We start from the raw sequence: 15,462 nt of genomic DNA on the forward strand, positions 1-15,462 counted from the left end.
CCACACAGGTGGAGCTAGACAACTTGCCAATGTGGAGTCATTAAGGTAAAGGGCACTGTCTCCCGGATTCAATTTGACCCCTTAATTGGGGCAGTTTGGTTTGCGTGGCTTCAATTGGAAATTGATCCATGACATAAATTCTGGTTTCAATATTCTTTTTCTGTGACAATTATGTTTGACTAGGTTGTTTTCGTGCATGATAACTGTCTATAACACATCTATGCATGCAAAGGGAGCTGTATATCAAAATAAAAAGATTCAAGCATCAATGCTTCTAAAATCAAATGATCCACAGCATGCTTAAAGATCTAGTTATGAAGTTAGTTGAACTCTGTTAGTTATGCCAAACCAATCTATATATACACCTGTCTGTTAGTTATGCAAAACCAATCTATATATGTACACCTGTCTGTTAAGAAATTGTGCCTGTGAATAATATCTATTTATCTGACTGTCATTCACCTGGGGTATATGTGTATTGAATTTTCACACCAACCTATTAGAAAGGGGTGAAGTGTGTGAACTTTCAAGTCATAAATTCCGTATTAAAAATACTTTGACAATTTAAGGAAGTAAAAAAATGACAGTTCCAAAAGAAAATGGAAACTACACTGACAAAGTGAGGGATCCTTTCTTAGCACTTTTGTAGCTTTTGTCCATGTATTGGATATTCATCTCATCTGAGTCCTATCCCCTACAACTCTGTCACAGATATCTGTTATTTGCAGTGGATGTTGGAGAGGTTAAAATCTCCAGTTAACATGTAAATGTCGATTGAACATCGTCAGTAAACTGTATGTCTGAGAATCATTATCGATCTTATAAGGATGTGTCCATATATTTATTTGAATTAAGCGTATACGAACATTCAAAAGATTAAAAAAAAAAGGACAGAAAACTCTTCTTAGAATATGTTAGTACGCGCAATTTAAAACAAAAAATGAAGAAAACTCTACTTGTAAATTGGGGTGAAGGTCTATTCTCATTGCAATCAACTGTCATATCTAAACACACTTATAAATTTAGTTAAAAGTCTTTTATGTTCTATGTTGAAGTTAAATGATATCCAACCACATACTAAGTCATGAATTGAAAAAGTGAAGAGAGATATAAAGAAGTGAGAGAAAAGAGGCCTGGAAAAATAATAAGGAGTAATTCATGCTATGTACAAGTCATATCTTACTAAATTGTCTTTTGAGTACAGAGTGAATTCAAATATTCACCTTCATGCATCCTTAATCTTCTAGTTTCAATATGAAACCTGGTCAGTTCTAAGTTCTAACTTTTCTAACACCCGGTTGTAAGTTGTTTTACTTACATGAAAAAAGAAGAACAGGTAAAAATGCAAGTTTTGATGATAGTAGGTTTAATGTATGTCCCAAGAATGAACTCCAATTTATTACTCTGACAGAAATAAAGTTATTGCACACCCTATCACACAATTGTAACAAATGAGTTTTTATAAGTTGATCTTGTGGTGGGAAGGTGTCAGTGGAGGCCCAAGTAATTAAGTAGAAATCCCAATCAAAGAGGTAACATGGGAACACAGAGTTTAACCTGCAAAAATCTAACCTTTTTTCTCTGACAAACTCAGAGTTTAACCTGCAAAAACTAACCTTTTTCTCTGACAATTTCACTATGAACTGCAGTTCGATACAGTACTTCTACTGGTTTTAAAGGTCCCACTCCACTTGTATATAACTATATATTGCTACAGTGAGGAAGCTAACTTGTCTTGGTGTGTTGTAGCACACTCTAGTACTATCTCTGTGTTATTGTGTGTGTGAGAGAGAAAAAGAGTGTGTCCCAATCAAAGTCAATTAAGACAAAAATATCAATGGGGAGAGCTCCTTGTTGTGAGAAAGTGGGGTTGAAGAAAGGAAGATGGACTGCTGAAGAGGATAAGATCTTAACTGATTACATCCAACAAAATGGTGAGGGATCATGGAGATCCTTGCCCAAGAATGCAGGTACATACTTACATGCATATCCAATTCCAATATTTCATAAGCATATAAGTGGAAATCGCGGACAGAAAATCCTTGCATTCACGCAGTTACACAATCTGAGTTGTTTGATCAAGATTGTTCAGCTCACATTTTAAATTTATATTTATGGTCAGATCTGGATGAAATATATGAGCCTACCAATCTTCACCGAATGACTCGGATTGCGTAACTGCGTGAATGCAGGGGATATACTAGAGTGTATATATGATTAATGATTTTCATTAGGTGTTTGTCTTATAATAGTATGTTTGAATGAGACTCAAATCAATTTCTGAAACCCGCTTCTCTTGAGAATTGATTTTGTATTTAGACATAGTTCATCTTTGAATCAACTTCTTTTTTCTTAAAATCAATTTTGACACCTAGAAACTATGCATATAAGTTTCTCTCGATAGTTGATTTTAACTTTAGAGTCGATTTTGTAGAAAAATTTCAAACATGCATTCAATTGCACAAAGATTTCGAAAGATGGACTTAATTGGTTGGAACTATGAATGTATGTACATGTGAAGGTTTACTAAGATGCGGGAAGAGTTGCAGACTAAGATGGATCAACTACTTGAGATCAGATGTGAAGAGAGGCAACATCACTCCTCAAGAGGAAGAGATCATTGTCAAGTTGCATGCTATTCTTGGTAACAGGTGTGGCTCTTCCTTCCCAAAATAAACACCATTTGATTATATTTTGTATGTATAGTATATGTGGCTCTTCCTTATATATTTTTTATTTTATTTTTTGGTTATTGTTTCTGTTCAAAACATGGAATTGATTGATCTTCGCACATTCAATTAATTGATACTCGGTTAAACATGGGGTTCCAGTGGTGGTTTGATTGAAAAAACTAGTAGACAGAAAGGTTTCCATATTTATATGGCTTCTCTTCTGATTTCCACTTTCAGCTATACATTGTATACTTATGCAGCAAAATTTATAACAGTAATGATACTTCCCTGGTGAATTGTTTAAACTAAATTTCCCTTTTGTGGTAGGTGGTCTGTAATAGCAGGACATCTACCAGGGCGCACGGACAATGAGATAAAAAACTATTGGAATTCTCATTTGAGGAGAAAGATTTACTGCTTCATGAAGCAGTTAAATGAGTCTCTACCTCCCATTGACTTAGCTGCTATAAACGTTGCTGCTTCTTCCAAGAGAAGATCATCAGGTCGAGGTGCAAATCAGCAAGCACCTAAGCAAGAGGACAATAAGAAAATTCAAGAAGGGAACAATGATCTTCAAGCTCAATCAAAAAGAGAACCAACTTCACAAAGTTATAATGATAATAACAACAGTGTTGGAGATCATGAAATGCAAGGTTATAATTCATTCAACTCAAATAATGGTACAATTGCCTCATGCCCCAATATGGAAGAAATTGGGGACTTAGGACCATATGAGTGGCTAGATGATGAAATCATGAGACTTAGTTACATGTTTGAAAGTGGGGTTCTTGTAAACCCAGATGGCAATATAACCAGTAACGAAGATCAAGTTGGACTAGTTGGTGAAGAAATAATGCAAGGGAGGAATAATGAGGAGAGCAATTTCAGTGGAGAGTGGAACAACACTACTAGCTGTTCTTCAGTGAACTCTGTTTATGATTATCAGTGGCCTGATATGCTATTAGAAGGTAGTAGTGTTCAATCTCATAATCAATGGGAACTTTGTGAAGAAGACCAGAACATGAATTGCTTGTGGGGTAGCAGCAGCAACTGTGAAATGAATGGCTTTTATCAGTGATCTGAAAATCATTTCAATTGTAAGAGTTGAAGTTTCACCATCTTATCATTGATTTTTTTTTCTAATAATTAAATAAATAAAAGAAAGTTATATCAATGGTAAGATGATAAAACTTGATATGATAAACTTTTTTACAATTGAGAGGATATTGATTCATATTCATATAGTAATTTAGTATTTTTATGGTGGAGGGTTAAATAAAAGTCTATCACATGTTGTGAAAATCGTTTATTCATAGGTGTGTATGAAATGTACAACAACAAAAAATATATGTATTATTTATGAGTTCACACATAATGATTTAGTTTTTTTTTAGTAACTAGTTTTGAGCACCACCTTTTGTGTTTTACAAAAGGTCTTTTTTTTGGGCTAAGGAATTCAAAAACAAACACGAAAAGAAACAAAGCAACAACACAAAACAAAGCAAACTAACTAACCCCCTATCAGTGGCTAAGAACGATAACATTGCAGGGGGAGGAGAGTCAAAATAGACAAAAGGGCGATCGGAACTATGGACCAACTTGGCGAGCTTGTCCACAACTGAATTACAGAAACGCTCTTTAAATTATCAATAATATGCAAAATCACACAGGAAATTAAAACATACTTCAATTCATATTCATAGATATATTGTCCACAACAAATTAAGAATAAACTACTTTATGCTACAAGTAGCAAATCAGTTCATATCCAAGTCGAAAGTGAAATGGATGCAATTACACCTTAACATATTTATTTAGCATATCAAAAAATTACATCATATCCTTCTTTGGGCTCTTCAATCATGTTGTTCTCCTCTCGTCCTCGTCCTCTCCTTGCCCCATTGTTATTCTCAATAGCATGGGAGCAGAGGGGAGGGCAAGTTGAGGCTGCCCTTGGTGCTGATGAATATGAGGCTCTGGCTCCTGTTGTGGAGGCCCATGTTGTGGAGCGGGAAAGAAAGTATACTGCCCTCCCGGACGGCCCCGTAAATCATAATGCTGACCCCATGTTGTGCGTGGAGGATAAAAATAATCATCGGTTCCAACATTAGCCATTGCAGGATAGTGAAGAAATAGTCGGGCTCGGGTAGGAGCCTGGCATAGTACCACAAATTTGGCATGCACCTGGCTCAGAACGCTTGAAGAAACCGTTCCAAGTTCAACACACACGCCCGGGCTATGAGCCCCAACTAATTCTGGAAATTCTACCCGCATCCGATGTTGAATCCATGACACGATGGCAGGTGTGTCAGTCATACCCCTTGGAGTAAACAGTCTGATAGCTCTATCAGGGACCAATACAGCCTCTCCAGGGAAGAGAGCCGCTACACAGGAGGTACCACCGTACAAACCGGCAAAATGAGAATGTAACAAAAAAGGTTGTCTCTTCTCCTCCTCATCCTGTCCTTGCCCCATTGTTATTCTCAATGGGGCAAGTTGCTCTTGTTAGGAAATAACACAGCTGAAGAAGTAAAATAAACCAGGAGCGCAATCAACAACACAAGAATATAACGTGGAAACTCCAAAACCGGAGAAAAAATCACGGCCGTTGTCAAAACCGACAACCAGAGAATAAACACTATGTGAAAATTATTATAACACATAGACTTCACTCTCAACCACCCCATAACCCTAGTACACCCACACTCTCCAAAGTAAATATTTGAACTACATCTCACAATGCTCTAAAACAATTGCATAAGAAGAAAAGAAAACACAAATATAAACTTAAAGTGTTTTCAGGTGCTACATCTTTGGTGTTTTGGTGTGTTGAAACAAGGAGCCTGAGATCCCTATATATAGTATTGGACCCTCCCACCCCTCACTAAACTAAGCGATGTGGGACTTCTCCAAGATGCATAACTTGATCTTTTTTCTCCTTCATTAGCAATGTGGGACTTGCATTGCAATCAACCCCAACAATCTCCACCTTGATTGTAATGGTCTTCAATCTTCATTGTCTACACCGACAATCATTGTCTTCACCGACAAACATAATTCTCATTGCCTATATACCGACAAATTAAATTATCATACTCCACCATAAAGAATACACTACACTTGGAACTAAACCATCCCAAGAATTTTCTTCACTTGGAACTAAACCATCCCAAGAATTTCCACATGCTGAAACCTTGCTGAAAATTTATGGTGCAACTTCCATGTTGGCTTTCTCCGGAAGTTCAACAACCATCGACATAACCACGTACCTTGCATCAATGCCAACCAATGCCCGCACGTTATCAGCACACACCTTGCATCTATAACAACCAATGCCTGTGTGCCACCTGGACAATTTCATGCCCAGAACGCCTTGTGTAATCATGATTGCATCAACTCCTCCATCACAGCATCATCGCAGCTGCAGACCACTTCTTTAGTACCTTCGCAATATCACACCAAGTGATATCCATCGAACCGGAAGCTCTGATACCACTGTTAGGAAATAAAACAACTGAAGAAGTAAAATAAACCAGGAGCGCAATCAACAACACAAGAATATAACGTGGAAACTCCAAAACCGGAGAAAAAACCACGGTCGTTGTCAAAACCGACAACCAGAGAATAAACACTATGTGAAAATTATTACAACACATAGACTTCACTCTCAACCACCCCATAACCCTAGTACACCCACACTCTCCAAAGTAAATATTTGAACTACATCTCACAATGCTCTAAAACAAGAGCATAAGAAGAAAAGAAAACACAAATATAAACTTAAAGTGTTTTCAGGTGCTACATCTTTGGTGTTTTGGTGTGTTGAAACAAGGAGCCTGAGATCCCTATATATAGTATTGGACCCTCCCACCCCTCACTAAACTAAGCGATGTGGGACTTCTCCAAGATGCATAACTTGATATTTTTTCTCCTTCATTAGCAATGTGGGACTTGCATTGCAATCAACCCAACAGCTCTTGCTGCTCGTGAGGAATATGGTAGTGATCCCATAAGGCAGCATTCACAGGCATAGGAGGAGCAGGAAAGAAAGCCCCTATCACTCCCGGAATGCCCTGTAAGTGGTAGACCTCCACCCACCTTGTGCGTGGAGGAAAAAAATAATCATCATCTCCGCGATTAGGCCACCCAGGATGATGAAGGTATGGCTTAGCAGGAGCCCTGAATAGTGCCATAAATCTAACATGCACGTTACACATAATGGTTGGTGGAACTTCATCAAGTTCGACACACACACCGGGGCTGTGAACCCCAACTATTTCTGGAAATTCTAGAATCCGAGCGTGAATCCATTGCAAGATGTGATCTATGCGATTCATACCCCTTGGAGTAAACAGTCTAATGACTGTATTAGGGACCTCAACGGTCTCTTGATGAAAGAAAACCTCCGCCGTCACTCCCACTGGCTGCCGTCCATTGTAGACAAAATTTGAATGTATCATAACAGCAGAGATTTAGAAATCAAAATAACTAGGTATCAAACACCTCCCTTTTATAACAAAACGTTCTGACCTTTCTCCATTGTTGGCATTGTGGGACAGAATCCGCGAGTATTTTTTTTTTTCAATTATCATCAATTTAAATAAGTAACAGATTTCGTTTTTTTTAAATCAATATCACTAGATTTAAAATATATCTTTTAACCCTATTTTGAAAAACAATAAAATTGATTTCTTCCTCTCTTGTCTTTCAATTTTCGAATTTCCTGTTCATCTCACTCAAGTAGTTTCGGCTCCATCTTTCCTGTGTGTTTTCGCCCTCTCCCTTTCACGCATCTCTCTCTCTATCAAGTTTTTGGCGTTGTTGTCCAAGTTTGCCGCAACAAGGTCTCCGAAGAGGGCCGCAATAGGAGAGAGGACAACCTGGTCCAGATACGCAAAACCAAGCGCGAGGAGAGCTTGCAGAAGAAGCGCCGTGAGGGCCTTCAACATCAGCAGCGATTCTCCACTCCTCTTCTGTCTTCCACTTAGCTGCTATAAACGTTGTTGTTCTTCCAAGAGAAGATCATCAGGTCGAGGTGCATCTATTCATATAGTAATGTAGTATTTTATGGTGGAGGGTTAAATAAAAGTCTATCACATGTTGTGAAAATCGTTTATTCATAATTGTATATGAAATGTACAACAACAAAAAATGTGTATTATTTGTGAGTTCATGATTTTGTATTTTGTTTTTGTGTGATTAGTTTTGGGCACCACGTTTTGTTTTTACAAAGGCAAATATAGCTTAACCTCTATTAGTCTTTAAAGTGTCATTGAGGTTATTATTATATGCAAAATAAGACAGGAAATTAGTCTCATTTTTTTTCTTAACCTATAGTCTCATTATTTATATTAAAATTTGTGTTTGATTTCCTAATTCACCTTTTATCTTCTTATTATGGGATATTATATATTAACAATTCCCTCACTTCTGAATTAATTAGGTGAAAATAAGAGTACGGTTGAAAAAGTAATAACTAAAGTTATTTTAAACTCCTAAAATAAGAGATAATTAAATATGGAAGAATTCTTTCTCTAAAATGACATTTTTGTGTGTGGATATTAGATAAGAGAGTAAGATGAAAGCATATGGTTGGATATGAGTATAACACTTTTTGGTTTTTCCTTCCAAATGGTTTCACTCCTACTGAACTTAGATTGTAGATGCCTCATGACTCCTAATAGGCTAATAGTACATATCTTCCTTGTTTTTTTGTTTTTTTTTTCTTACACCTAAAAAAACCTCCAAAACTTATTAGAAGTAAGAAACAAATCAGTTTTCTTTTTATTTTGGAATTCAGCTAAAAAATGTTTTAACAAATGGAAGTGCATTCCAGTCATACAAAAATGACATAGGAGATATCTAATGAGTTTTTTTAAAACAAAAAGTATTATTAACATTTCCCATCCTACATAAAAGGAGACCAAAATGGAGTAAACCCAACGGAGACAAAAACCTTCAAATGATAAAAAGGTCCAAACACCAAAAGATACAAGATGGCGCTAAAACACAAGTCCAAAAAGCTGATTTACGAAAACACAACGATCACCAAAACAAAAAAACCTCCAAACAAACATTGTCCTGAAACTCAGCCAAACAACATGGAATGTGTAGAGCACAAATGTTTTGCTAAGCTAGAAATGACATCTTTATCTATTCCATCAGCAACCACATCGAGTCATTTTGCCAGTAGCCAAACACGACTAGCTCTCGTCAAACTACATAAAAATCCCTATACCTCTAGGAGGATCAACATGACAACATATTAGAAAAAGGCTCCTTCTCTGAAGGCACTAGCACCATCCACCCCGAATCCCCTGCATCTTAAACAACCAACCTCTTCAGTTTTGGCTGAGTTATCTATATGAGTTATTGTTGTTTAATATTTTTTTGTAACTTTTATAGGAGTTTAATAACTCTGTAGTACTTATAGTCTAAAAAAGCTTTACACAAATATATAACTAAAATTCACTATTTTATCATACAATAAATAGAATAAAATACCATAAATTACATGAAAAGATATGATATAATATTTTTGTAATTTTTTTTACCCTGTAAGTGTATATAAAATTTAAAACAATTTTAAAAAGTTTTTTTTTTTGTGTACTATAGATATCTTTCACATGAAATAATCATTTTTTTCTTGAAATGGTGAAACAATCATATTTGAATCAATAATATCTACATCATGGTGAGGTTAACTATAAAAAATGACTTTAAAAAAAAAACTCTTAAAAATGAGTTTTTTCCATCCATAAGAACTAATTTCCATTCTTAAAATAAGTTGTTTCTTTCAAAAACTAATTTTTCTAACGTTCAAATTTGATGCTATTTCTTTCAACAACAAAAAAACTGAGGCTAATTTTTTTTTGACTGGAAATTCAACTTATATTAACTTGATCTCGGCAAAACATCCGAAGCAATAAACGATTGGATACAAGGGGGAGTACATCCTAACCAAGTCTCAACCTGAGAAACTTGAGCATGCTTAGCTAGCCAATGGGCAGCATTATTAGCCTCCCTAAAAACATGAGCAAATGGAATAATAGAAAATAAAGGCACCATGCACAACATCTCGTGGATTAGTAGATCAGTGTAAGCTCCACATGCTCCCCTTGTTTGCACCTTCACAATCACAGACTGCCAATCAGCTTATGCACAAAGGTTTCATATACCCAAGTCACGAGCCAACTTCACACCCAAGATAAAACCAACCGTTTCTGCCATTTTCGGTGGCCACTACCTCCCCTCCAGCATCTCTAATCACAGCTGCCAAGCCCCAATCATTATCAGATCCCGCCGCATCAACGTTAAGCTTATAAGACCCCAACGGCGGTGGACACCATATGTGTGATGAAGAAGGTGACTCATGAGACTTAAACCATATAATTTTAGAAAAAAAAAATCCATTAGGTCAATTTTTACATGAAGTTTGTTATGATAAATTGATAACTAATACTAACTGAATATAATTTTTGATATTAGCTGGTTCCTTGGCGGGTCAATGGTTCCGATCCATAAACCCGCACCGAGCAGAAAATTATAAATCCAAAGCCCGCCCGCAGAAAAAATCATAAACCGTTATGAAAAATCAAATTAAATTTTAAATACCTACTAGGGTTTTTCATTTTCACTCATTCGCGGTTTTTATCATTCTTCGAATTCATTCTTCTCTCCAATCGAAACCAAACCATGTCGCTCCGCCCAAATGCCAGAACCGACATCCGCCGCAACCGCTACAAGATCGCCGTCGACGCCGAAGAGGGCCGCCGTAGGAGAGAGGACAACCTCGTCGAGATACGCAAAACCAAGCGCGAGGAGAGCTTGCAGAAGAAGCGCCGTGAGGGCCTTCAAGATCACCAACAGCTCTCCACTCCTCTTCTCGACAGCAAGGTAAATCAACGCATCTTCACTTTTTCTTGCTGCAAAGAACAAATTAGGGCTCGATCGATTGTGTATTTTCATGTTTCTGCAAATTGATTTGATTTGTTAGGGTTCTTGTATGTTAGGTACTGTGAATCTGTGATGTTTAGTTGTATGAATCTTTTTGACGGTTGTTTGTTCATGTCTGTTGATGCAGCTAGAGAGTATTCCTTCCATGGTTAATGGTGTCTGCTCGGTTGATAATAATCTGCAGCTGGAAGCCACCGCGCAGTTCCGCAAGCTTCTTTCAATGGGTAACGTTGAACGATTCGCTTTTAATCGCTATTCTCTGAACCTGTTGTGTGGCTTAGCGGTTTTTATTGATTTTTGGCTGCAGAACGGAACCCTCCGATTGAGGAAGTTATTCAATCTGGTGTTGTACCGCGCTTTGTTGAGTTTCTTGTTAGGGAGGATTTCCCTCAACTTCAGGTTTGTTTTTCCTTGTGGATGCTTAAACCGTTAGTTGAAATTTGTTTTTCTCATTAGTTATTCATGTTACCTGTTATTTTCTTTTTAGTTTGAGGCTGCGTGGGCTCTCACTAATATAGCATCGGGAACTTCTGAGCATACTAAGGTGGTGATTGATCATGGAGCTGTTCCTATCTTTGTGAAGCTACTTAATTCACCTAATGGTGATGTTCGGGAGCAGGTACTTTATATTTGAATGGGTCAATTTGAGCATTTTCATTTTTTAATCTGCTGAACATTAATTCTATGAAATTCTTCCAGGCAGTGTGGGCTTTGGGGAATATTGCTGGTGACTCCCCAATGTGTCGTGATCTAGTGCTTAGCCACGGTGCCCTCGTCGCACTGTTGTCCCAGTTTAATGAGCATGCGAAACTTTCAATGCTGAGAAATGCCACATGGACATTGTCAAACTTTTGTAGGGGAAAACCTCAGCCTGCATTTGAGCTGGTAGCATCTATACATTTCTCTTGTCATTGGTTAATATAAATCAGAGTATCAAACTTTTAAGATAGGTTCTCTCGGCACATTTTTATTGCGAATAATTTTCATGGCAGGTGAGTCCCGCACTTCCAGCCCTTGCGCGTTTAATTTTTTCTAATGACGATGAAGTTTTGACGGATGCCTGCTGGGCATTATCATATCTCTCTGATGGCGCAAATGATAAAATCCAAGCTGTAATTGAGTCAGGTGCATGTGAGCGACTGGTGCAGCTTCTTCTGTGAGTATTAATTCTACTGTACAATATTAAAAAATAATCTATTGTTTCAATTGTTGACTGCCCTGACTTTGTATAATGGCTTTTCAGGCATCCAACTCCTTCAGTGGTGATTCCGGCCCTTCGTACTGCTGGAAATATTGTGACTGGAGATGATATGCAGACTCAGGTAATGACTTGTAAGCAGTGTAATCAAATATCGGCCTTGGTGGAATCTCATGGAAGGTTTTTGGCTCTCCGCCATGACCGATATCCTGCCATGATCCACCATCATTATTTGTCAAATATGGCGGTTTTTTCGCCTCTCCGCCATAGTCCACCATCCGCCATCATTAACAGCTGCTTGTATAGGCGCTGTAATAAGCAATTTTTTGTATGATTAAAAGGAGCGGTGATGCATTTTCATTTATTTGTCCAGATTGTTCCAAATATTTTCTTATTCAACTCTAGTTCTGTTGAAAGTTAAAATCAATAATCATTGCATTGGCAGAATGAACTGAGTTATCTGTCTCTTTGTGCTCACTGTCCTTTTTCATCCTGTTTTGTGCATTTGTATCACTACGTTTAGAGTCTCCTAATTCTGTCAAAATTTTCCCCTCAGTGTATTATCAATCATGGTGCACTCCCTTCCCTTTTGAGCCTGTTGACACATAATCATAAAAAAAGCATCAAGAAAGAAGCTTGTTGGACTATATCAAACATTACTGCTGGAAATAAGGAACAAATACAGGTAAGCCATCAGATCCCAATTTTTTGGCCATTGTTTTTTTATGTTGTCAATGCTTCTATTTTTCTATTCGCTATGTTGAATCTACGTACATATTTAATTGAACTACTCAATGGAGAATTTAAGCTTAAAGTTGCAGGAGTTTGTCTTGTCTTTCCAGGCTTGGATCATACCTCATTGTTTTTGTTGGTCCTATCCCCAGTATTGTAATGGACATTCTAACCAACCTAGATTTAGTTATTCCTTGGGAATGCCAACAGAAAAGAATAATGATCGATTTAGTCTCAACCCCACCTTTTCTATCTTTCTTTCCCCTCTAATTACAAAATGGGAAATCTATTAAATATAATGCGGTGTGCCATTGACCTTTTGTATTCTGCTGTCTCATAAGAATAAGAGTTTGTCTGTTTGTATGAGATCACAACTAGCTCATGAAATTTGGCTGATCTGTGTACTACCACTGGCCTTTTGTATTGCAGCCTCTCGTAAGAAAAGAGTTTGTCTGTTTGAATATGAAGCAGTGTTATCAAATAGCGGCTATAGCGGCCGCGACCCGCTATAGCGTAGCGGATTTTAGGGCCACCGCAATCGCTACGCCGCGACATAGCGGCCACCGCGAGAAATGCAATTGCGGCCGCGACGGCCGTAGCGGCGCTGTAAGCTAAACGGAAATAGCGGATTTTGAGGAATACTGCACGTTTTTTTTAGTTTTAGGGTTTTTAAATATGGTAATTCTTGACTAGTGGGCCACCAAGTGCCCAATTAACTCCCCATTAATTCGTTTTTGTTGCATTTCCTTTTTCTGTTTCACTGCTTTACTGCCCAATTAACTCCCCATTAATTATTTTTTTCTATATTTACGCTTCATCATGAAGAATCACGGCAGAATTGAAAAGGTTTCCAAAATCCTAATTCTCCTTCTCTCATCCTCCTTCTACAAGCCCAATTAACTCCCCATTAATTCGTTTTTGTTGCATTTCCTTTTTCTGTTTCACTGTTTTAAGACTTGTGTTTGGTTTATGTTGTTTTAAGTCCTTTGACATTTGTTTTGAGCTGGTGGCAGCCTTTAATAATTAAAATTTGGTTGTTAAAAATGATGATTTTATGCAGTTTTTATTGTTATGTGATAAGCTGTTGTTTTTTATGCAGTTTTTATTTGTTCATTTCAAATGTTTCTGCTCTAGTATTGCAATAGATGTCTGATAAGCTGCTGTTTTTTTATAATATTTTACTTATTTTAACCGCTATGTGGTTACCGCTATTTGCCCGCGACGCTATCCGCTAAACACAATAGCGGATTTTGGCCTCGCCGCGATTTTTTGCGATCGCGATTTGACAACACTGATATGAAGTCACAGCTAGCTTATGAAATTTGACTTATCAGCTGGATTAGATGGAATGTGTTTTCTGTTTCATCACAAGTTGATTGTTGTTCAGAGATAAATTTGTCTAATAGAAGTTGAGAGAATTGGAGAGGAAAATGAATTGTGTATTGAATTGTGATAGAGAGACAGATTATATATTTTGTTTCCAATAGAGACAGTGATGGAACTGCCTTACTAACTTCTAATCTATCTAACTGAACAGTAACAGAAACTGACTGGTAACAGAGGACTAATAACTGCCTAAGCTAGAATCACATACAATTAACAGTAGTATAACTACAGTGTGCTCTTCGAGTACCTACGCTGTAATAGTCACAAGTTACAACTAGACCACTGAAGGCGGAGGTATTAATCTGGCTGGAAGCATGGCTTTGGATTTTATATTTTCTAATTTCTAATTCAAGAGCTCAAATGGGTTGTGGTCTATATGTTATTATAAACCTTAACATTCAGTTTTTTGTGTTGCTGGTTAGCTTATGCGTTTTATTTATATAGGCTGTTATTGAAGCTGGTCTCATTGCTCCACTTGTCAATCTTCTCCAAAATGCTGAGTTTGAAGTTAAAAAAGAAGCTGCTTGGGCAATCTCAAATGCTACGTCTGGTGGAACAAATGAGCAGATTAAGTAAGTATTTCATTAAACTGGTTCTTTATCATGCAAACTTTGTGAGATTACAATATTCACTTATCTTATGGGTTTACAAGGTACATGGCGGATCAGGGTTGCATAAAACCTCTTTGTGATCTGCTTGTCTGTCCTGATCCAAGAATAGTGACTGTCTGTTTGGAGGGCTTAGAGAACATTCTGAAAGTTGGAGAAGCTGAGAGGAACTTGGGTAACTCTGAAGATGTCAACTTGTATGCTCAGATGATTGAGGATGCTGACGGATTGGAGAAGATAGATAACCTGCAAAATCATGACAACAACGAAATATATGAGAAGGTTGTTAAAATTCTTGAAACATACTGGTCAGAAGATGTAGATGAGACACTACCTTCAAGTGATGGTGCCCCACCGGAATTCAATTTTGGAAGTAACAATCCTTCAGTACCATCTGGAGGATTCAACTTCATCTGAAGACCTTTTTCTTGAGAAGGTAACTGCTTTGCTAGTATTAAAGGGTATAACATGATAATGATTTTGGCTCATTATTTTGTATAGAAAAAATCTCATCATTATTTCTAAGAGCATTATTTCTAAGCAATTTAGTTTCAACATATTTGTAGGGCCTAGTTGGATGGAGCAGGGTTTTGTGCTGGGTGGCTGTTTGGGATCAAGTCAGGAGGGTCAGTCGTTGCACCTTGTGTCTGTTTACAGTATGGTCTAGTGTCCTTTGTGGTTAAATGAGGTGCTGGGGAGGGTTGGTTTACTCGTACATGTCGGAATTAGAATGAGCTGGTTGTTCAGCAGCAGCATAATGGTGCTGTGATTTGGGTGAGTATTGCTCCCAAAACAAATTTTATAAGAAGCTTTGTGTTCAGTTCTTATTGCAACGCCCAAATCTCACAAGTATACTTGAGTAATTGCTTGTGTTTGAGTTTAGTTCTTACGGGTAGATGCCATGGATATG

General features: G+C 37.4%; 2 protein-coding genes across 2 annotated transcripts; both read left to right on the forward strand.

Annotated features, from left to right (window-relative positions):
- Positions 1-1,744: 1,744 nt before the first annotated feature.
- On the forward strand, positions 1,745-3,950 carry LOC130713687 (myb-related protein 308-like). Its single transcript, XM_057563482.1, has 3 exons — positions 1,745-1,970; positions 2,522-2,651; positions 3,000-3,950. The coding sequence occupies exons 1-3, from the start codon at positions 1,838-1,840 to the stop codon at positions 3,748-3,750; spliced, it is 1,014 nt and encodes a 337-aa protein (XP_057419465.1). The 5' UTR covers positions 1,745-1,837; the 3' UTR covers positions 3,751-3,950.
- A 6,298-nt stretch (positions 3,951-10,248) lies between these two features.
- Positions 10,249-15,415, forward strand: LOC130711585 (importin subunit alpha-2-like). Its single transcript, XM_057561263.1, has 11 exons — positions 10,249-10,568; positions 10,756-10,852; positions 10,936-11,027; positions 11,116-11,247; positions 11,328-11,513; positions 11,621-11,784; positions 11,872-11,950; positions 12,383-12,511; positions 14,389-14,516; positions 14,597-14,988; positions 15,119-15,415. Exons 1-10 carry the CDS (start codon positions 10,368-10,370, stop codon positions 14,967-14,969), a joined length of 1,581 nt encoding a protein of 526 aa, XP_057417246.1. The 5' UTR covers positions 10,249-10,367; the 3' UTR covers positions 14,970-14,988; positions 15,119-15,415.
- The last annotated feature ends 47 nt before the right edge of the window (positions 15,416-15,462 follow it).

This window comes from Lotus japonicus, chromosome 4 (assembly GCF_012489685.1).
Source record: "Lotus japonicus ecotype B-129 chromosome 4, LjGifu_v1.2".
Classification (NCBI taxonomy): domain Eukaryota; kingdom Viridiplantae; phylum Streptophyta; class Magnoliopsida; order Fabales; family Fabaceae; genus Lotus; species Lotus japonicus.

Coding starts and splice junctions, on each gene's coding strand:
- LOC130713687 (XM_057563482.1), top strand. CDS start 1,838: ATGGGGAGAGCTCCTTGTTGTGAGAAAGTGGGGTTGAAGAAAGGAAGA. Junction 1,971..2,521: donor ATCCTTGCCCAAGAATGCAG/GTACATACTTAC, acceptor GTACATGTGAAG/GTTTACTAAGATGCGGGAAG. Junction 2,652..2,999: donor CATGCTATTCTTGGTAACAG/GTGTGGCTCTTC, acceptor CTTTTGTGGTAG/GTGGTCTGTAATAGCAGGAC.
- LOC130711585 (XM_057561263.1), top strand. CDS start 10,368: ATGTCGCTCCGCCCAAATGCCAGAACCGACATCCGCCGCAACCGCTAC. Junction 12,512..14,388: donor GAAATAAGGAACAAATACAG/GTAAGCCATCAG, acceptor TTATTTATATAG/GCTGTTATTGAAGCTGGTCT. Junction 14,517..14,596: donor GGAACAAATGAGCAGATTAA/GTAAGTATTTCA, acceptor TGGGTTTACAAG/GTACATGGCGGATCAGGGTT.